Below are 19,361 nucleotides of genomic sequence, written 5' to 3'. Positions count from 1 at the left end.
TAAACATGCATTCTATAGTGTACGTAACTCACGTTAATAGTTTTTAGAAAGTCGGTGGATCCAATGATTTGCTTATGTTGAAACTTGCCTGGAGCGTGGCTAACTATCACTTTTCACTCGCCTGGACAGATGGGATGATTGATATGCTATAGATTGAGTTATTTTACAATCCGTGTAACCGAATCGTTATACATTGTGGAATTTGTATTAAGACGCCACGAATTTGATCTTATGTAGTTTACTTCAGCATGGAATGACATTACATGTAACTTTTTCAGGGATACTTTTGGTGCTCCAAAAGGTCGTCTCAGGCTGTCAAAGTGGATCTTTTACTATTTCAATCCATTCGATTTTTCATGTTTTGATATACAAGAAAACAACATTTCTACAAAGCTTATCATCGATTTTTCTTCCATAGAATGGCTCGGTTTGGAGAAGAGGTTCAGATGGCGATGGATTCTCGAGACTCCGGGGACCCGGAGCACGGGGAGGACGGCGGGGACACGGCTTCAGGTACAGGGTCAGGGACAGGGTCAGGGACGCTGAAACAAACCAAAGCAGCGAGGGCGCGCACCATGGCTCTTTACAACCCTATACCCCACCGGCAGAACTGCCTCACCGTTAACAGGTCACTCTTTATATTCGCCGAAGACAATTTCATTCGGAAAACTGCCAAGAGGATCATAGAATGGCCATATCCTTCCTTATACTTTAAAGACTCACTATAAATCTTACCTCGTGTATAGCACAGCACTTTAGAGTAGTTTTCCGTTGTTGGCGCTACATTGACTTTAGTGCAGTTCAGCACCATGGAAAGCGCCATTTTTATCAAGTGCGCTATTCTACAGATGTTTCACTATTGGAATTTAGTGAATTTAGTTGCAGGTTATGTTATGTAATGGCTGTCCTCAGTCATCACTATAGTTCTTTAGATTTGATTGGACTGTTACCTGCAATATTTTATTTGATGAGGCACGGCACATTTGTCTATAAGTCCAATGTTACTGTCTGTCTGTCAATCTATCATTTTCCATTTTTCATGACTACTTTAAATAGCTGGTCTACCATCTGTACCTTTATCCATCTCCCTCAAACCCATAGTTGTACCTATTGTGCAATAAAATGCTGTGTGAATGTGAGCTGGTTGTGCTCACTGAAGTTAACAGGCCTAGGTTGTAAGCATATCTCTGCTGCCTTGGTGCATGATGGAACATAAACAAGAGTAAGAGTCGGGACAAATGCGTTATTCTTTTCACTTTTGTGTTTTGCGACACAAACATCTGTCCCTGTCGGTCATTGCAGATACTTTTGCTGTATGAAACTGGCTCAAATTAAGATCCTACGTCTGTACTAACACGTTCTTGTGCTTTACATTCTAGCCATACAGATATTGCTTTGATTCCCTAATGCAATACACTGCTCTTTTGAGAATCATCACACTCACACATTGTGTCACTCTCCTGCTTGCTGTGATCAAACCGCCATCCTAGTTGTTGTGTGGGTGTGGGACCTGAGTGGTCAAGGCAAGTTGAATGCAAAGGGTTGGAGGTGTAAGGGCGAGACTGTGAGTGTTCCGGACCAGATAGTATTTTATTTTCTGCACTTGATTGAGCTTTTGTGAGGCAATGGACCTAATAGAATCATTGCCAAAGTGCACATGTTCTACACATGGCACTTCCAGGCAGGTTCAATCAAACGCTTAGAATATTTGAAAGAAAACAATACTTTGTGAGCCCAGGTCTGGTAGTTGGTGATGAGTATTCATTCAAGTGACTGTGAGAATGACTAATGGGAGTCATGAATCTGCAGAGTATTCTTTTGTTGAGGAGTATTATTTTGTTCTCTGGATTGGCTATTTTTAAATAGTTTGAGTCGTGCTGACATGATGTGGACTCATTCACAGTAGCTCCCAGAGGCTCCCCGCCACATCCTACCTCAGTGAGTTAGTGACACCATTTTCACTCAAGGCTAGAAATGAATAATGACGGAGCGAGTGTTCCATGTGGCACCTCTTACCACAGCCAAGACAAACACACACACACACACACACACACACACACACACACACACACACACACACACACACACACACACACACACACACACACACACACACACACACACACACACACACACACACACACACACACACACACACACACACACACACACACGAGCACACACACACACACGGGCACACACACACGGGCACACACACACACACACACACACACACACACACACACACACAAGGGCACATACACACAGCGATGCAGCAGCAAGTCTGTGGGTATCACATTTCACATCCAACAGGTCCCTCAAAGAGTTGTCCTGTGGGAAGAGGCTGTCAGGGCCAAAGTTACTTTTGAGCACACTCAGATAACCGTTACTATAATGTTGCCATGGCTACCGTATTATCTCTGAATGCTTTGTTTCGATGCCATTCTCTATATCAACCATTCCATCGTCCATCCGTCCAGTTTTCATTTTACTGGAACTACCAACACCCACAGCCATAGAAGTGTAACAGATTCCATTGTAATGATAATCCCCCTCCCCTCCCCACAACACCAATATAATAAGCACTCTCACTATCATCTGTTTGTAAATGGATTGTTGTGTACTGTATATGATAGTGTAAAAAAAGCCATTTCCTTAACCTTATGGCCCTTACACCGTTTGAGTGGGTGATCCTGGCAACCATCACGGCCAACTGCATCGTTCTGGCCCTGGAGCAACATCTTCCTGGGGAGGACAAGACTCCCATGGCCAAAAGACTGGTGAGACCACAGGCTCTGATTGGTTTCTATTAGACTTTTAGTCTGCATCTCAAATGGCCCACTATTCACTGTAGTGTTTTAACTTACAGTAAATGGGTTACAGAGTTAAATGGGAACACAGTTCATTTCATTAAGAATTATCTACAGATGTTATTTACAAGAGAGTCATTGTATTACATTGCAATTCATGTGACTGAGAACTACTACAATTTTTTTTATTTTGTAGGCCTATTGGTTAAAAAACTGTAAGTTTACCTACCTTTCTTTTACTGTTTTGTATAGTCTAAAGTGGCCAGCAACCCCCCTCGCCCTCAGAACAGCCTCAATTAGTGGGCTCTACAAGGTGTCGAAAGTGTTCCACAGGGATGCTGGCCCAATCCTTTCCATATTTGTGTCAAGTTGGCTGGATGTCCTTTGGGTGATGGACCATACTTGATACACAGGGGAAACTGTTGAGCATGAAAGACAAAGCGGTGTGTAGTTATTGACACAAACCGGTGCACCTGACACCTGCTACCATACCCAGTTCAAAGGCACTTGAATATTTAGTTTTGCACATTCACCCTTTGAATGGGACACATACACCATCCATGTCTCAATTGTCTCAAGGCTTGAAAAGCCTTCTTTAACCGGTCACCTCCCCTTCATCTACACTGGTTGAAGTGGATTTAACAAGTGACATCAAGAAGAGATCATAGCTTTCACCTGGTCAGCTATGTCATGGAAAGAGCAGGTGTTCATAATGTTTTGTGCACTCAGTGTATAATAGTGCACTACTTTTGATCATGGTCCATATGGCACTATATACAGATTTAGTCGCTGAGAATTTTCCAGAGGAAATGAAAGTGGTTGTGTGTTTATAAAAAGGCTTCTAATGTTTTTAATTTCCATTTTGAAATTTCAGACATGATTTTCCCTAACGAAAAATGTATCAACCCCAAAAATGATTTAAATGTCTTGTTGCTGGAGGATTATTTTCCCGACGGCTCAAATTAAGATCCTACACTTGTAAGGTAAATAGGGTTCCATCTTGGCTCCCGTCCCTCTGATATCCTAACGTATCCATGTTGCCTCTTCCGCTACAGGAGTGTACTGAGCCTTACTTCATCGGGATCTTCTGCTTTGAGTTTGGCATCAAGCTGGTGGCCCTGGGCTTTGTGTTCCATAAAGGCTCCTACCTGAGGAATGGATGGAATATCATGGACTTCATCGTGGTGGTCAGCGGGTGAGTTTACAACTAGTGAAATATGGATTGCTTTGCGTATGTGTGTGAAATTTGGACAATTTAAATGTCCTGTTTCTGGAGGATTAAAGAAAAGAAGCTCCTGCACGAATATGACTTGTTTATCTTGTGCCAAGGTTTTGGGTTTAAGGCCTAAATTTACTTGTGAGTTCAATGGGTAGGTGGCTGCATGGGCCGCTTTTCTCTCTTTTCCGTGACCTCCAAAGCTATGGCTGTGTGGGTGTCCACAGTGGTTTGTTGTTGTGGACTGTATTGCCAACATATCCACATGGATCTAGTCTATGGCAGTTAGGCCGTGACTATTACAGTAATGACTATACATTGTGTGCATTGGGCTTCAGTCAGTGTTTGTACTTAGACACACTGTATATGAGGATGGATCCATATTTCCAAACCTTGGACATATGAGACGTAGTCACAAATTGGTGAAGAAACCTTATTAAATTGCCTTGATACAGTGTAGCTATGGATACCTGCTCATGTCATGACTTGTGTTGGTTAGATAGATAGCTGTTCATCATTACGAAATGAAAATGTGCAACGACTAACATGTGTGTTTATGCATAACTAGGGGAAGTGTGTGCTCCCCTTGCACAGTGCGGCCAGCAGATAGGTGGGTGGATAAGTGGATTGGCGGTCGTGTCGAAAACCTGTTTCGCCCCCAGGACCTGTAAATGTATTCCTGAAGAAGATTTTATGCTAGAAAAGTAGAGAGAGGTGGGATAGAGAGAGAGAGAAAGAGAGGCAGACAGAGCGAGAGAGACACAGAGACCGTTCTTTTGTTTCCCCCAGGAATGGGTTAATTTATGCTTTATGTTTACTTATTCATAATGGTTTAAGTCAATATTATTGGCATCCGTATTCTTTCAGTTCTGTTGTATGGAGGGAGAAGCAGTATACAGCATACAGTATTCAGGGAATATAGCTGTTGGCATATTGACATCAAAGCTCACCCCATCGCCCACATCTATCTCTTTCTCTCTCCACTTTCTCTTACTGAATGTACTTACATAAAAGCCCAGCTAACAACAAACGTTCCCACAACTTAACAGAACGTTCCCTTAAGAGTTTCATTAAGTCCTTAACTAACGGTGTCATAGGAATGTTCCCGTGATTTGCAAGGAATGTTTCCAAGAGAGTGTTCCCTTAATATCAAATAGAATTGATCAAGAACGTGGTTACCGTGTTCTCAGAACTTAAGATATGACTGTTCTAGAAAAGTTAAATGAGAGCCTTGCAATAACATTAACCTCTACAGGATCGGTGGGTCCCCCCGCGGGATGATTGAGCTAACGTAGGCTAATGCGATTGGCATGAGGTTGTAAGTAACAAGAACATTTCCCAGGACATAGACATATCTGATATTGTCAGAAAGCTTACATTCTTGTTAATCTAACTGCACTGTCCAATTTACAGTAGCTATTACATTGAACTAATACCATGCTATTGTTTGAGGAGAGTTTACAGTTATGAACTTTGAAAGTTATTAATAAATGAATTAGGCACATTGGGCAGTCTTGATACAAAATATTGAACAGAAATGCAATGGTTAATCGGATCAGTCTAAAACGTTCAAATCAAATCAAATCAAATCAAATTTTATTTGTCACATACACATGGTTAGCAGATGTTAATGCGAGTGTAGCGAAATGCTTGTGCTTCTAGTTCCGACAATGCAGTGATAACCAACAAGTAATCTAACTAACAATTCCAAAACTACTGTCTTATACACAGTGTAAGGGGATAAGGAATATGTACATAAGGATATATGAATGAATGATGGTACAGAGCAGCATACAGTAGATGGTATCGAGTACAGTATATACATATGAGATGAGTGTGTAGACAAAGTAAACAAAGTGGCATAGTTAAAGTGGCTAGTGATACATGTATTACATAAGGATGCAGTCGATGATGTAGAGTACAGTATATACATATGCATATGAGATGAATAATGTAGGGTAAGTAACATTATATAAGGTAGCATTGTTTAAAGTGGCTAGTGATATATTTACATCATTTCCCATTATTAAAATGGCTGGAGTTGGGTCAGTGTCAATGACAGTGTGTTGGCAGCAGCCACTCAATGTTAGTGGTGGCTGTTTAACAGTCTGATGGCCTTGAGATAGAAGCTGTTTTTCAGTCTCTCGGTCCCAGCTTTGATGCACCTGTACTGACCTCGCCTTCTGGATGATAGCGGGGTGAACAGGCAGTGGTTCGGGTGGTTGATGTCCTTGATGATCTTTATGGCCTTCCTGTAACAACGGGTGGTGTAGGTGTCCTGGAGGACAGGTAGTTTGCCCCCGGTGATGCGTTGTGCAGTCCTCACTACCCTCTGGAGAGCCTTACGGTTGAGGGCGGAGCAGTTGCCGTACCAGGCGGTGATACAGCCCGCCAGGATGCTCTCGATTGTGCATCTGTAGAAGTTTGTGAGTGCTTTTGGTGACAAGCCGAATTTCTTCAGCCTCCTGAGGTTGAATAGGCGCTGCTGCGCCTTCTTCACGACGCTGTCAGTGTGAGTGGACCAATTCAGTTTGTCTGTGATGTGTATGCCGAGGAACTTAAAACTAGCTACCCTCTCCACTACTGTTCCATCGATGTGGATAGGGGGGTGTTCCCTCTGCTGTTTCCTGAAGTCCACAATCATCTCCTTAGTTTTGTTGACGTTGAGTGTGAGGTTATTTTCCTGACACCACACTCCGAGGGCCCTCACCTCCTCCCTGTAGGCCGTCTCGTCATTGTTGGTAATCAAGCCTACCACTGTTGTGTCGTCGGCAAACTTGATGATTGAGTTGGAGGCGTGCGTGGCCACGCAGTCGTGGGTGAACAGGGAGTACAGGAGAGGGCTCAGAACGCACCCATGTGGGGCCCCCGTGTTGAGGATCAGCGGGGAGGAGATGTTGTTGCCTACCCTCACCACCTGGGGGCGGCCCGTCAGGAAGTCCAGTACCCAGTTGCACAAGGCGGGGTCGAGACCCAGGGTCTCGAGCTTGATGACGAGCTTGGAGGGTACTATGGTATTGAATGCCGAGCTGTAGTCGATGAACAGCATTCTCACATAGGTATTCCTCTTGTCCAGGTGGGTTAGGGCAGTGTGCAGTGTGGTTGAGATTGCATCATCTGTGGACCTATTTGGGCGGTAAGCAAATTGGAGTGGGTCTAGGGTGTCAGGTAGGGTGGAGGTGATATGGTCCTTGACTAGTCTCTCAAAGCACTTCATGATGACGGAAGTGAGTGCTACGGGGCGGTAGTCGTTTAGCTCAGTTACCTTAGCTTTCTTGGGAACAGGAACAATGGTGGCCCTCTTGAAGCATGTGGGAACAGCAGACTGGTATAGGGATTGATTGAATATGTCCGTAAACACACCGGCCAGCTGGTCTGCGCATGCTCTGAGGGCGCGGCTGGGGATGCCGTCTGGGCCTGCAGCCTTGCGAGGGTTAACACGTTTAAATGTCTTACTCACCTCGGCTGCAGTGAAGGAGAGACCGCATGTTTTCGTTGCAGGCCGTGTCAGTGGCACTGTATTGTCCTCAAAGCGGGCAAAAAAGTTATTTAGTCTGCCTGGGAGCAAGACATCCTGGTCCGTGACTGGGCTGGGTTTCTTCTTGTAGTCCGTGATTGACTGTAGACCCTGCCACATGCCTCTTGTGTCTGAGCCATTGAATTGAGATTCCACTTTGTCTCTGTACTGACGCTTAGCTTGTTTAATAGCCTTGCAGAGGGAATAGCTGCATTGTTTATATTCGGACATGTTACCAGACACCTTGCCCTGATTAAAAGCAGTGGTTCGCGCTTTCAGTTTCACGCGAATGCTGCCATCAATCCACGGTTTCTGGTTTGGGAATGTTTTTATCGTTGCTATGGGAACGACATCTTCGACGCACGTTCTAATGAACTCACACACCGAATCAGCATATTCGTCAATATTTCCATCTGACGCAATACGAAACATGTCCCAGTCCACGTGATGGAAGCAGTCTTGGAGTGTAGAGTCAGCTTGGTCTGACCAGCGTTGGACAGACCTCAGCGTGGGAGCCTCTTGTTTTAATTTCTGCCTGTAGGCAGGGATCAGCAAAATGGAGTCGTGGTCAGCTTTCCCGAAAGGGGGGCGGGGCAGGGCCTTATATGCGTTGCGGAAGTTAGAGTAACAATGATCCAAGGTTTTACCACCCCTGGTTGCGCAATCGATATGCTGATAAAATTTAGGGAGTCTTGTTTTCAGATTAGCTTTGTTAAAATCCCCAGCTACAATGAATGCAGCCTCCGGATAAATGGTTTCCAGTTTGCAAAGAGTTAAATAAAGTTTGTTCAGAGCCATCGATGTGTCTGCTTGGGGGGTATATATATGGCTGTGATTATAATCGAAGAGAATTCTCTTGGAAGATAATGCGGTCTACATTTGATTGTGAGGAATTCTAAATCAGGTGAACAGAAGGATTTGAGTTCCTGTATGTTTCCTTCATCACACCATGTCCCGTTAGTCATGAGGCATACGCCCCCGCCACTCTTCTTACCAGAGAGATGTATGTTTCTGTCCGCGCGATGCGTGGAGAAACCCGTTGGCTGCACCGCCCTGGATAGCGTCTTCCCAGTGAGCCATGTTTCCGTGAAGCAGAGAACGTTGCAGTCTCTGATGTCCTCTGGAATGCCACCCTTGCTCGGATTTCGTCAACCTTGTTGTCGAGAGACTGGACATTGGCAAGAAGAATGCTGGGAAGTGGTGCGCGATGTGCCCTTTTTCGGAGTCTGACCAGAACACCGCCGCGTTTCCCTCTTTTTCGGAGTCGTTTCCTTGGGTCGCTGCATGCGATCCATTCCGTTGTCCTGTTTGTAAGGCAGAACACAGGATCCGCGTCGCGGAAAACATATTCTTGGTCGTACTGATGGTGAGTTGACGCTGATCTTATATTCAGTAGTTCTTCTCGACTGTATGTAATGAAACCTAAGATGACCTGGGGTACATACACTGCTGCCATTTAGTGGCCAAAATCTAAATCGCACCTGGGCTGGAATAAATAAGATTATACATTCACATTTCCACAAACTTCAAAGTGTTTCCATTCAAATGGTATCAATAATATGCATATCCTTGCTTCAGATCCTGAGCTACAAGGCAGTTTGATTTGGGTATGTCATTTTAGGTGAAAATTGAAAAAAAGGGGCGGATCCTTAAGAGGTTTAATGCGTCCAATTTTCTGTGGGTTAGGAGAATATTCCATCAAACATACACAGAAAATGGTTAGAAAACAGACAGTGTTTTTAACACAAACATTGTTTTTAACATACATTGAGTGTGAAAAACATTAGGAACACCTCCTAATATTTAGTTGCACCCTCTTTTACCCTCAAAATAGCCTCAATTTGTTGGGATATGAACTCTACAAGGTGTCGAAAGCGTTCCACAGGGATGCTGGTCCATGTTGACTCCAATGCTTCCCACAGTTGTGTCAAGTTGGCTGGATGTCCTTTGGTTAGTGGACCATTCTTGACACACACAGGAAACTGTTGAGCATGAAAAACCTAACAGCATTGCAGTTCTTGACACACTGAAACCAGTGCGCCTGGCACCTACTACTATACCCCATTCAAAAGCACTTAAATATTTTTGCTTGCTCATTCACCCTTTGAATGGCACACATATACAATCCATGTCTCAATTGTCTCAAGGCTTAAAAATCTTTTTGATTTCACACATTTTTGGAACTTTGGCCAAAATTCAAGAAATGTGTGAAAGAGGCAGCCAAAGTTCCACAAATGTGTGAAAGAGAAGAACTGTATACACATTATGTCCATATAAACAAGTCTGATGAATACAATCTAGAACGGCAATGTTGACATGATCAAATATTGCTAAGAATGTGAGGGTAGAGTGATTTTTTTGTCGCACCTGGACTACTGCTCTGTCGTGTGGTCTGGTGCCACCAAAAGGGACTTAGGAAAATTGCAATTGGCTCAGAACAGGGCAGCACGGCTGGCCCTTGGATGTACACAGAGAGCTAATGTTAATAATATACATGTCAATCTCTCCAAGCCCCAAGATTGAACTCATCACTACTTTTATTAATGAGAGGTATTGGAATGTTGAATGCACCCAGTTGTCTAACTAAACTACTGGCACACAGCTCGGACACCCATGCATACCCCACAAGACATGCCACAAGAGGTCTCTTCACAGTCCCCAAATCCAGAACAGACTATGGGAGGCGCACAGTACCACATATAGCCATGACTACATGGAACTCTACTCCACATCAAGTAACTCATGCAAGCAGTCAAATTAGATTTAAACAAACAGATACAAATACACCTTATGAAGCAACACAAACATAGGCACAGGCACATGATAACATTCGCACTATACACACACGTACACATGGATTTTGTGTTGTAGACATGTGGTAGTAGAGTAGGGGCCTGAGGGGACACACTTAATATGTAGTGAAATCTGTTGTAAATGTTTTGAAATATTTTCTTAAATGTATAACTGCCTTAATTTTGCCTGACCCCAGGAAGAGTAGCTGCTGCCTTGGCATCCATAATAAATACAATACAAATGCAATGTACCAGGAGGTTGTGAGTTGAAATCCCAGGTGAAGAAATGCTGAATAATAATTACTGTATATATGAACATGCACAATGCAATAGTGTGTGTAAAATATGTAAGTTAAAAACACTGTATATTAAAAGCAGTGTGTGTGAGTAGGGCTGTAGTGTTCATTAATTTTAGTCAGCCAGTGATTGTCAAGCAAATAACTGCCGGGTCTCACGGTAATTGACTTTTAAATAACATAAACACATTTAGAATCTCCTGGCTTCCACGCCTAGGTTACCATCCACTGATGCAGACCTTAGAAACATCTACATTTTAAAACATCTAATACATGTATTTAATATAGCCTCACAAGTGAGAATATATCATTCACAAGTGAGAGGCTAATGTTGCCACCCATCAGACTATTCTTAATTTAATCTTGTCTTTACATATGCTAAATGATATATGTGTGAAATTAGTTTTGATTTAGAATGGAACATTTTCATTCACCCCAGAGCAAGGGGAAAAAATTAAATCTATGCACTTAAGTAGCAAATAGAGGACGCTTTTCCCCATGGTTCATTTTCATGCCAGCCAGGTAGGCTATACTCCTGTTGTAAAGAGAAGTAGGCCTAGCCTATACAAAGCTGATGGAATTCTCCTCTTTTTAATAGAGGCCATCACTCTGTTTTATAACGCAATTGCATATTCTATAGAAATGTTGAGCAACATGAGCTCATGGGCTCTCATGAAGTGTTTGATTAGATTTTATGATACCATTTGCATTGATGTCAGAATGATTAGAGGGACAATAGAGTGCTGAGTACCAGGCAGTTAGCAAGTTTGGTAGGCTACTAATGACCACCAGCAGCATCAGAGCTTGGAGAAGCCTAATTACTGTAACTAAACAGTCACGTGGAATATGACTGCCAATCAGGACTCGTGACTGCCTGTGAGGCGGTAATACGGTTACCATAACAGCCCTACTGTATGTGTGTGTATCACTGACCGTGCCAACAGACAAAAAGAGCTTGACTGAATCAGTGGTTCACCAATCAGGGCCCTAATGGGCTTGGCAACAGTAACAAGGCGTAATGTGTAATGAATTTTTGTTGTTGTTGTGAGAACGTTTCTTTGGAAACATTCTTGCAACGTCCCATGAACTTTGTCTAGAACATGAATATCTTTTTACATTCTGTCACGTTCTGACCATAGTTCTGTTATTTTATTCTTTATTTTAGTATGGTCAGGGCGTGAGTTGGGGTGGGCAGTCTATGTTTGTTTTTCTATATTGGTTTTTGTGTTCGACCTGGTATGGTTCTCAATCAGAGACCAGGTGTCGTTAGTTGTCTCTGATTGGGAATCATACTTAGGTAGCCTGGGTTTCACTTTTGGTTTGTGGGTGTTTGTTTCCGTGTGAGTGTTTGGGCCACACGGTACTGTTTCGGTTTTGTAAATTCACGTTGTCATTTATTGTTTAGTGTTCTGATTTTTAATTAAACATCATCATGATGTTTACTTACCACGCTGCGCTTTGGTCCTCCTCTCTTTCTCCCGAAGACATCCGTTACACATTCTGAGAAGATGGCAACCATGTCCTGTGTATGTTTGATGTGACTTTGATGGAATATTCACATAACCCTCAGAAAACTGGACACAGGAATGTTCTTGCAATGTTCTCATGAAATGTGTTTAGAACATTAATATCTAACATTGCGAGAACATGGCAACCAACAGGTCAATCTCAACATCTGTTCTTTCACCATTTAGCGTTGGAAGAATAGATGCCCATCACTGGAAGAATCTAAAACAGAGGCTCTACTTAGATTCAAAATATATCTTTTTCATTTTGGGCCCCGATTCAGGCTTAGAAAATGTACACCTTTCCTACACATTTCTCAGTAGTTGATGTTCGGACTTACCTTATGCAGTTGCATAATGGCCGTGGGTCCCTTGTGCGGCTGAATAAAGGTAATACAACTGCTGATTACCCTCCCACTTCCTGGCCAACAGAATTTCTCATGGAGTTTTCATTCATTGGAATTTCAGTACATTTATCTAAAGCCCTACCTTTAAGATTGGTGCAACTTTAATCCACATTTTCTCAACAGACTCACAAGAACAGTGGTCACCAAACTTTTCTGAGTCAATAAAAAAAAAAACATTATTTTAAAAAATGAAAGCCAATGCAACATTAACCAATTAACAGTTCTATAGCAGTCACCAATAAGTTTGTGCCGTAGGCTATAGGCCCAAAACATTATCACTGCATATTGGCTACGCTTGAATTGCCCTACCAATGTTGTTCTTCTCAGACAATTTTGAAATTCTATTGACATTTTTTGGATACAGTATATGATCACACTAATCACACTAGTAATATATCATTTGTTATATTACTTGTGAGGCACAGCTGAGTGAGCATACTATTTTTTAGTGGACTGATGGCCTGCATCTAATGGTCATTCTGAGGGGAGGGAGGGAGCAGCTTTGAGGCTGCCGTTCACCGTCCCTCTGCTCTCCCTCCCTTCACTGAGAAAAGGGGACAGTCCTCCAGCTGACAGCAAAACTCAAGTTGCACTGCATCATTTCTGCCTCATGCACCAATTCATGTTGTTCCTCTTATTACCAGAGAAAGTGAAATATTCCTCAATGTAAAAAAATACACAAGCTGCTAATAATAACAACACAAGCTTATTGAAACACTTTGCAGTACTCATTCATTGCAGCTGCAATGCTGGTGGTAGCATGAATGGACGTAGGGAGAACGCACATTTTATGGCTTATAAAAATGTTGAACATAGTGTTGACAGTGCTGAATAACAAATTGAATAACTTACCCATAAAACCAGCAGCTCTCTGCTGTATTCGTTGTGTCCATTTCTAGTCATGGTTTTAAAAGTTTAGAAATCTCACAGTATAAACTTTTCTGTGCGTTCGAGGCTTCTTTTTAGTGTATGGCTCGAGGAAACTGTGCAGACAGGGTGATCTGAGTTATCTATTTGGGCAGCGGTCGGCCTATAGGTGCACTTAATTTGCTGTCTAGGCCTGCCGGGGAGGCAGAGTTCTACCTACATACACATGAAATGGTTCAAAATGGGAAGATTTTGCCTTCCCGGTGCGAGGGCTGCTGAATCAAGTGCCTCTACAGTACCACCAAAAGTGCGAAGCTAATAAAAAAAATTGTAACACAAGGTTTTATTTTTAATTTTTTTACAGAAATGCGATTGACCGGATGGTGACCACTGGACTAGAATATATGAGAGAACTGTTCAGAATATCAGGGATCAATGGAAGAAAGCCATGTATACACACATATTCACCTCCTTTTCAGCACCAAATGCTAGATTTAAAAACCTCTTAAGGATCAGACCCTTTTTTTCTATTTTCGATCTGAAATGACATACCCATATCTAACTGCCTGTAGCTCAGGCCCTGAAGCAAGGATATGCATTTTTTTGGTTCCATTTGAAAGGAAACACTTTGAAGTTTGTGGAAATGTGAAAGGAATGTAGGAGAATATAACACATTAGATCTGGTAAAAGATAATACAAAGAAAAAACCAAACTTTTTTTTTTGTACCATCATCTTTGAAATGCAAGAGAATTTCATCATTCCAGTCCGGGTGCAATTTAGATTTTGGCCACTAGATGGCAGCAGTGTATGTGCAACGTTTTAGACTGATACAATGAACCTTTGCATTTCTGTTCAAAATGTTGTATCAAGACTGCCCAAATGTGCCTAATTTGTTTATTAATAGCTTTTCATGTTCAAAACTCTCCTCAAACAATAGCATGGTATTCTTTCATTGTAATAGCTACTATAAATTGAACAGTGCAGGTAGATTAACAAGAATTTAAGCTTTCTTGTTACTTACAACCTCATGCTAATCGTATTAGCCTATGTTAGCTCAACTGTCCCGCAGGGGACCACCGATCCTGACAAAGTTTTAAAAATACTCTGATTTAGCATATTATTTAGGGTTAGGTAAGTATTTCTAAATAATAAAAACAATGCCATATTCAATTGTTCAATCAATGAAATATTGGAAGGTGAGAAAAGTGTAAGGGTTGAACAGTAGTCCTATAAATCTACCCAAGTAATCCTCACTAATCATGGAACTGTAATGACAATGGTCCAGTCGCGTGAACCGAATGAATGTGGGTATAAGTGATGGTGGCTACCGACTGTGTCTAATATTTAACACGATGCAAATGATAAAAAAATACGGTGAAAAGGGCATATAATTAAAACACGCTAGAAATCAAAAATCAACTCTGTAGGTTTGGCGCTATACTGTCACTTACTTATGGCTATAAGGCCGGCATTTCATTAACTTCACTGTGGAAAAGGTGATATGTTGATATGCTTCAGTTTTCTGCCATATGACTGTTTTTTTTGTCTGCGGCGATCATAAGTTAAAATAGATCGAAAACAATTGTGATTTATATTTACAATCCATTTATCCAAACAGCTTACTCATTTACCTAGCTTTTATCAATAGCGCTTATCAATTTCTAAATTACAGTGCATGGAGAATGGTGTTATTTCTATCGTTGAAAAGAAAGTAGAGGTCAGAGGTCAGAATACGGCATGTATGTAGACACGCCTCCGCCACACCTTTATTTCTATGATCTCTACCCCAAAGGAATAATGGGTGACTAGCATGCTATTCTCATGCTTAAGTTCAAGGTCATAATATGCTTAGAGAGAAAAGTGCATAAAAAGGGAATTTTATGTTCCATTTAGTCATGCTTAACTCAGGTTGAAGTCCCCCCCCCTTTTATCAGAGTCATCAGTGGGGGGGTCACGGCAGGACAGACAGACCACATGTCCGTACAGTCTCTGGATTCAAGTGTTACGAGGACAGACACAGTATGGTCACTGTCTGGCGCGGTTATTGAGACCGTAGAGGCGTGGCATTTCCAGAGTAAATCCTTTTTTTTCTGAGGCGATAATGATTAGAGGACAGAACATCCATGCTGTTCTTGTTGAAAACAAAAAGGTTGATGATCGATCTGTACCACAGAGCCGGCCCTTTATTGTACAGTAGCTCACCTGCTGGCTGGTCAAAAAAGTGTGTGTGTACTGTATGTGTGTGTGTGTGCGTGTGTGTGTATGTACTGTGTGCGTGTGTGTGTGTGTGTGTGTACTATGTGTACTGTGTGTGTGTATGTGTGTGTGCTGTGTATATGTGTGTGTACTGTGTATGTGTGTGTGTACTGTGTGTGTGTGTGTGTGTGTGTGTGTGTGTGTGTGTGTGTGTGTGTGTGTGTGTGTGTGTGTGTGTGTGTGTGTGTGTGTGTGTGTGTGTGTGTGTGTGTGTGTGTGTGTGTGTGTGTGTGTGTGTGCATGTGTGACAGAGAGAGTTGTAAATGCAATATGCCTGTGGATGTCAGGTCAGGACCTGGGTGAATCAGAGCTGTTTAATTTCAATTTTTCATCCCCTGACAAGGGTCACTATTTCAAATGGAAGATGTGTCATGCCATTTCCTGCTACTCATGGTCAGTATATTGGATGCTACGTACTGTATATTCTTGGGTAGTAGTAATCAACTGATTAGTCAATCATTCAAATAATTATTTAATAGAATATTTCACTAGAAAAATATTAAATCAGGTGTGTTAGCAATATTGAAGAATTAATCAGTTGAGGAAGTAGAACTGATCTCGTGACCCAGAAAATATTCTAATAGGTCACTGCAGCTGGGTGGTTTGAAAATCAAACTGTACTTCTCCTCTTACAATTCAATCAATTTGAACAAAATGTACAAAATCTGTCACTTATAATGTTTTCCACATCCTTTTGTCCAGCATGGATTCACACACAGACACATCTGGAACCTGTTTTACTGATGACCTGCTTTCTACTGCACTTATCTGACACACTTTCTGTTTGGAAGCATATTCTGCCTCTCCCCTCCTCTCCCCTCCTCTCCACCCTTTCCCCTCCTCTCCCCTCCTCTCCACCCTTTCCCCTCCTCTCTCCTCCTCTCCCCTCCTCTCCCCTCCTTTCTACCCTCTCCTCTCCTCTCCTCTCCTCTCCTCTCCTCTCCTCTCCTCTCCTCTCCTCTCCTCTCCTCTCCTCTCCTCTCCTCTCCTCTCCTCCTCTCCTCTCCCCCTCTCCTCTCCTCTCCCCTCCTCTCCTCTCCTCTCCTCTCCCCTCCTCTCCACCCTTTCCCTCCCCTCCTCTCCTCTCCACCCTTTCCCTCCCCTCCTCTCCTCTCCACCCTTTCCCTCCCCTCCTCTCCTCTCCACCCTTTCCCTCCCCTCTCCACCCTTTCCCTCCTCTCCTCTCCTCTCCTCTCCTCTCCTCTCCTCTCCTCTCCTCTCCTCTCCTCTCCCCTCCTCTCCTCTCCCCTCCTCTCCCCTCCTCTCCTCTCCTCTCCTCTCCTCTCTCCTCTCCTCTCCTCTCCTCTCCCCTCCTCTCCTCTCCTCTCCTCTCCTCTCCTCTCCTCTCCTCTCCTCTCCTCTCCTCTCCTCTCCTCTCCTCTCCACCCTTTCCCTCCCCTCCTCTCCTCTCCACCCTTTCCCCTCCTCTCTCCTCCTCTCCCCTCCTCTCCCCTCCTTTCCACCCTCTCCTCTCCTCTCCTCTCCTCTCCCCTCCCCTCCTCTCCTCTCCTCTCCTCTCCTCTCCTCTCCTCCTCCTCTCCTCTCCTCTCCTCTCATCTCATCTCATCTCATCTCATCTCATCTCATCTCCTCTCCTCTCCTCTCCTCTCCTCTCCTCTCCTCTCCTCTCCTCTCCTCTCCCCTCCTCTCCTCTCCTCTCCTCTCCTCTCCTCTCCTCTCCTCTCCTCTCCTCTCCTCTCCTCTCCTCTCCTCTCATCTCATCTCATCTCCTCTCCTCTCCTCTCCTCTCCTCTCATCTCCTCTCCTCTCCTCTCCCCTCCTCTCCTCTCCCTCCCCTCCTCTCCTCTCCTCTCCTCTCCTCTCCTCTCCCCTCCTCTCCACCCTTTCCTCCCCTCCTCTCCTCTCCACCCTTTCCCTCCCCTCCTCTCCTCTCCACCCTTTCCCTCCCCTCCTCTCCTCTCCACCCTTTCCCTCCCCTCCTCTCCTCTCCACCCTTTCCCTCCCCTCCTCTCCTCTCCACCCTTTCCCTCCCCTCCGCCAGCTAGGAAGTAAGTCAGACTTAAAAGAAACAGCACACGTGTCACGGCGGCGACCGGATGGGAATTGAAACAAGGCCAGTGGGCCAGTAGCTGGCAGCTTTCATTTAGTCTGAAAATAATGAAATCGCTGGAACCTAATCTACAAGGACTCAGATCTCAATTAAGAATTCCTAATTTTGATGGGGAGAGTGTGTAGAAAAATCCAGCACTAGTCCATCGTACCCCCAAAAAACGATTTGATTTGCTGGGGTATTGAATGTGGTCAATTACAGTAGCTCCCCTGGCAACAAGTTTGGTAGGTCATTTTTGATTAGCATATCCCAGGTGAATTTGATTGCATATGTTGGTATTCCAATTATGCATTATTACTGTATCACATCAAATGTTATTTATAGAGCACATTTCTTACATGGGTTTGCATTTCAAAGTGCTTAACAAAAGAGAATAATAAAAGGTGAGACGTTTAAATAGTAAAACAACAATAAAATAGCAGTGGACATGAAATGAAAGCACCCTAAGTAAAAGCTTGACTAAAAATGTGGGTCTTAAGATCTCTCTTCAACATTTCTACAGTTTCTGAGGCCTTAAGGTGCTCCATCAGGCTGTTCCAGGGCCCAGGACTATACTGGCTTCAGGCAACCTCACCAAACACTTTTATTCTGGCCTTTGCCAGAGGATCTGAGGGACCGACCAGGCACATATCTTAAAAGCATATCAGACATGTATTTGAGTGCAAGGCCACGAAGTGCTTTAAAAAGCAATAAAGCCATTTTTAAGATCAATTCTAAAACTAACAGGAAACCAATACATGGACTTTAAAATAGATGTTACGTGTGCTCTCCTTCTGGTCTTCGTTAGGAGACATGCTGCTGCATTCTGAACTGTATAGCTACAATATATGCACCTATACAGAGGTGGGGTTTCCAGCTCCAAGGATTTGAAATAACAACCCTCTTATCACTACTCAATTTCTCTATACTCAAAAAAATGGTTTTCAGGCTTTCAGGTAGATGTTTTTGGTCACCCGTAAGAGTAAATGTCATTCGGGTTAAACTGTTGTAATTGTTATCACATGTTAAAGTTGAACGTGTTAATGTGGCTTACACAAGTGCATGAGTTCTTCAAGAGCCTATGCATATCCCAGTGTTGGGATAGTTGTCACTTGTTACAATATATAAGTAACAGTGGTGTAAAGCACTTAAGTAAAAATACTTTAAAGCAGGGGTTCTTAAACTTTATCAGCCTGGGACCCAAATGAGAAATTCTGTGTTTTCCAAGGGACCCAAGTTTAGGAAAATATGCAACTATACATAAATATTGGTACATTTTATTGCCCTTATGCCTAAAACAAATGCAATATAGACAAAAACAAATTACAATGAAATTCAATATCCATATAAATATCTATTCATTTTTATTTCCCCCCATTACAAACACTTACATTCCTGTCTTGGTTGGAACTGCTGCTGTTAAAATACAATAAAGCATTTTCATTCTGAACTGGAATAAACTGATTGATCACCTCACACAGATGAATAACAGAACACACACACAGGCTTTTTGATTGTGCAACCCTAAGTAACAGTACAGAAAAACATTTATCAGGCCTACTGTACATCTTACTGTATAAATTATTGTTGAAAGTCTAGTTTGAAACGGTTGCTGGTAAAATACATATTTTTTTATTCTGAACT

General features: G+C 42.9%; 1 protein-coding gene across 1 annotated transcript in view; it reads left to right on the top strand.

Annotated features, from left to right (window-relative positions):
* Nucleotides 1–19,361, top strand: part of LOC118395224 (voltage-dependent R-type calcium channel subunit alpha-1E-like) — a 103,776-nt gene that overhangs the window by 13,956 nt on the left and 70,459 nt on the right. The window contains exons 3-5 of the mRNA XM_052464262.1: nt 419–694; nt 2,675–2,780; nt 3,866–4,005. Of these exons, the coding sequence (XP_052320222.1) occupies nt 419–694; nt 2,675–2,780; nt 3,866–4,005 (522 nt within the window). The remainder of the gene's footprint in view (nt 1–418; nt 695–2,674; nt 2,781–3,865; nt 4,006–19,361) is intronic.

The sequence above is a fragment of the Oncorhynchus keta genome, chromosome 15, assembly GCF_023373465.1.
Source record: "Oncorhynchus keta strain PuntledgeMale-10-30-2019 chromosome 15, Oket_V2, whole genome shotgun sequence".
Lineage (NCBI taxonomy): Eukaryota > Metazoa > Chordata > Actinopteri > Salmoniformes > Salmonidae > Oncorhynchus > Oncorhynchus keta.
This window is presented reverse-complemented; position numbering and strand designations above follow the sequence as displayed.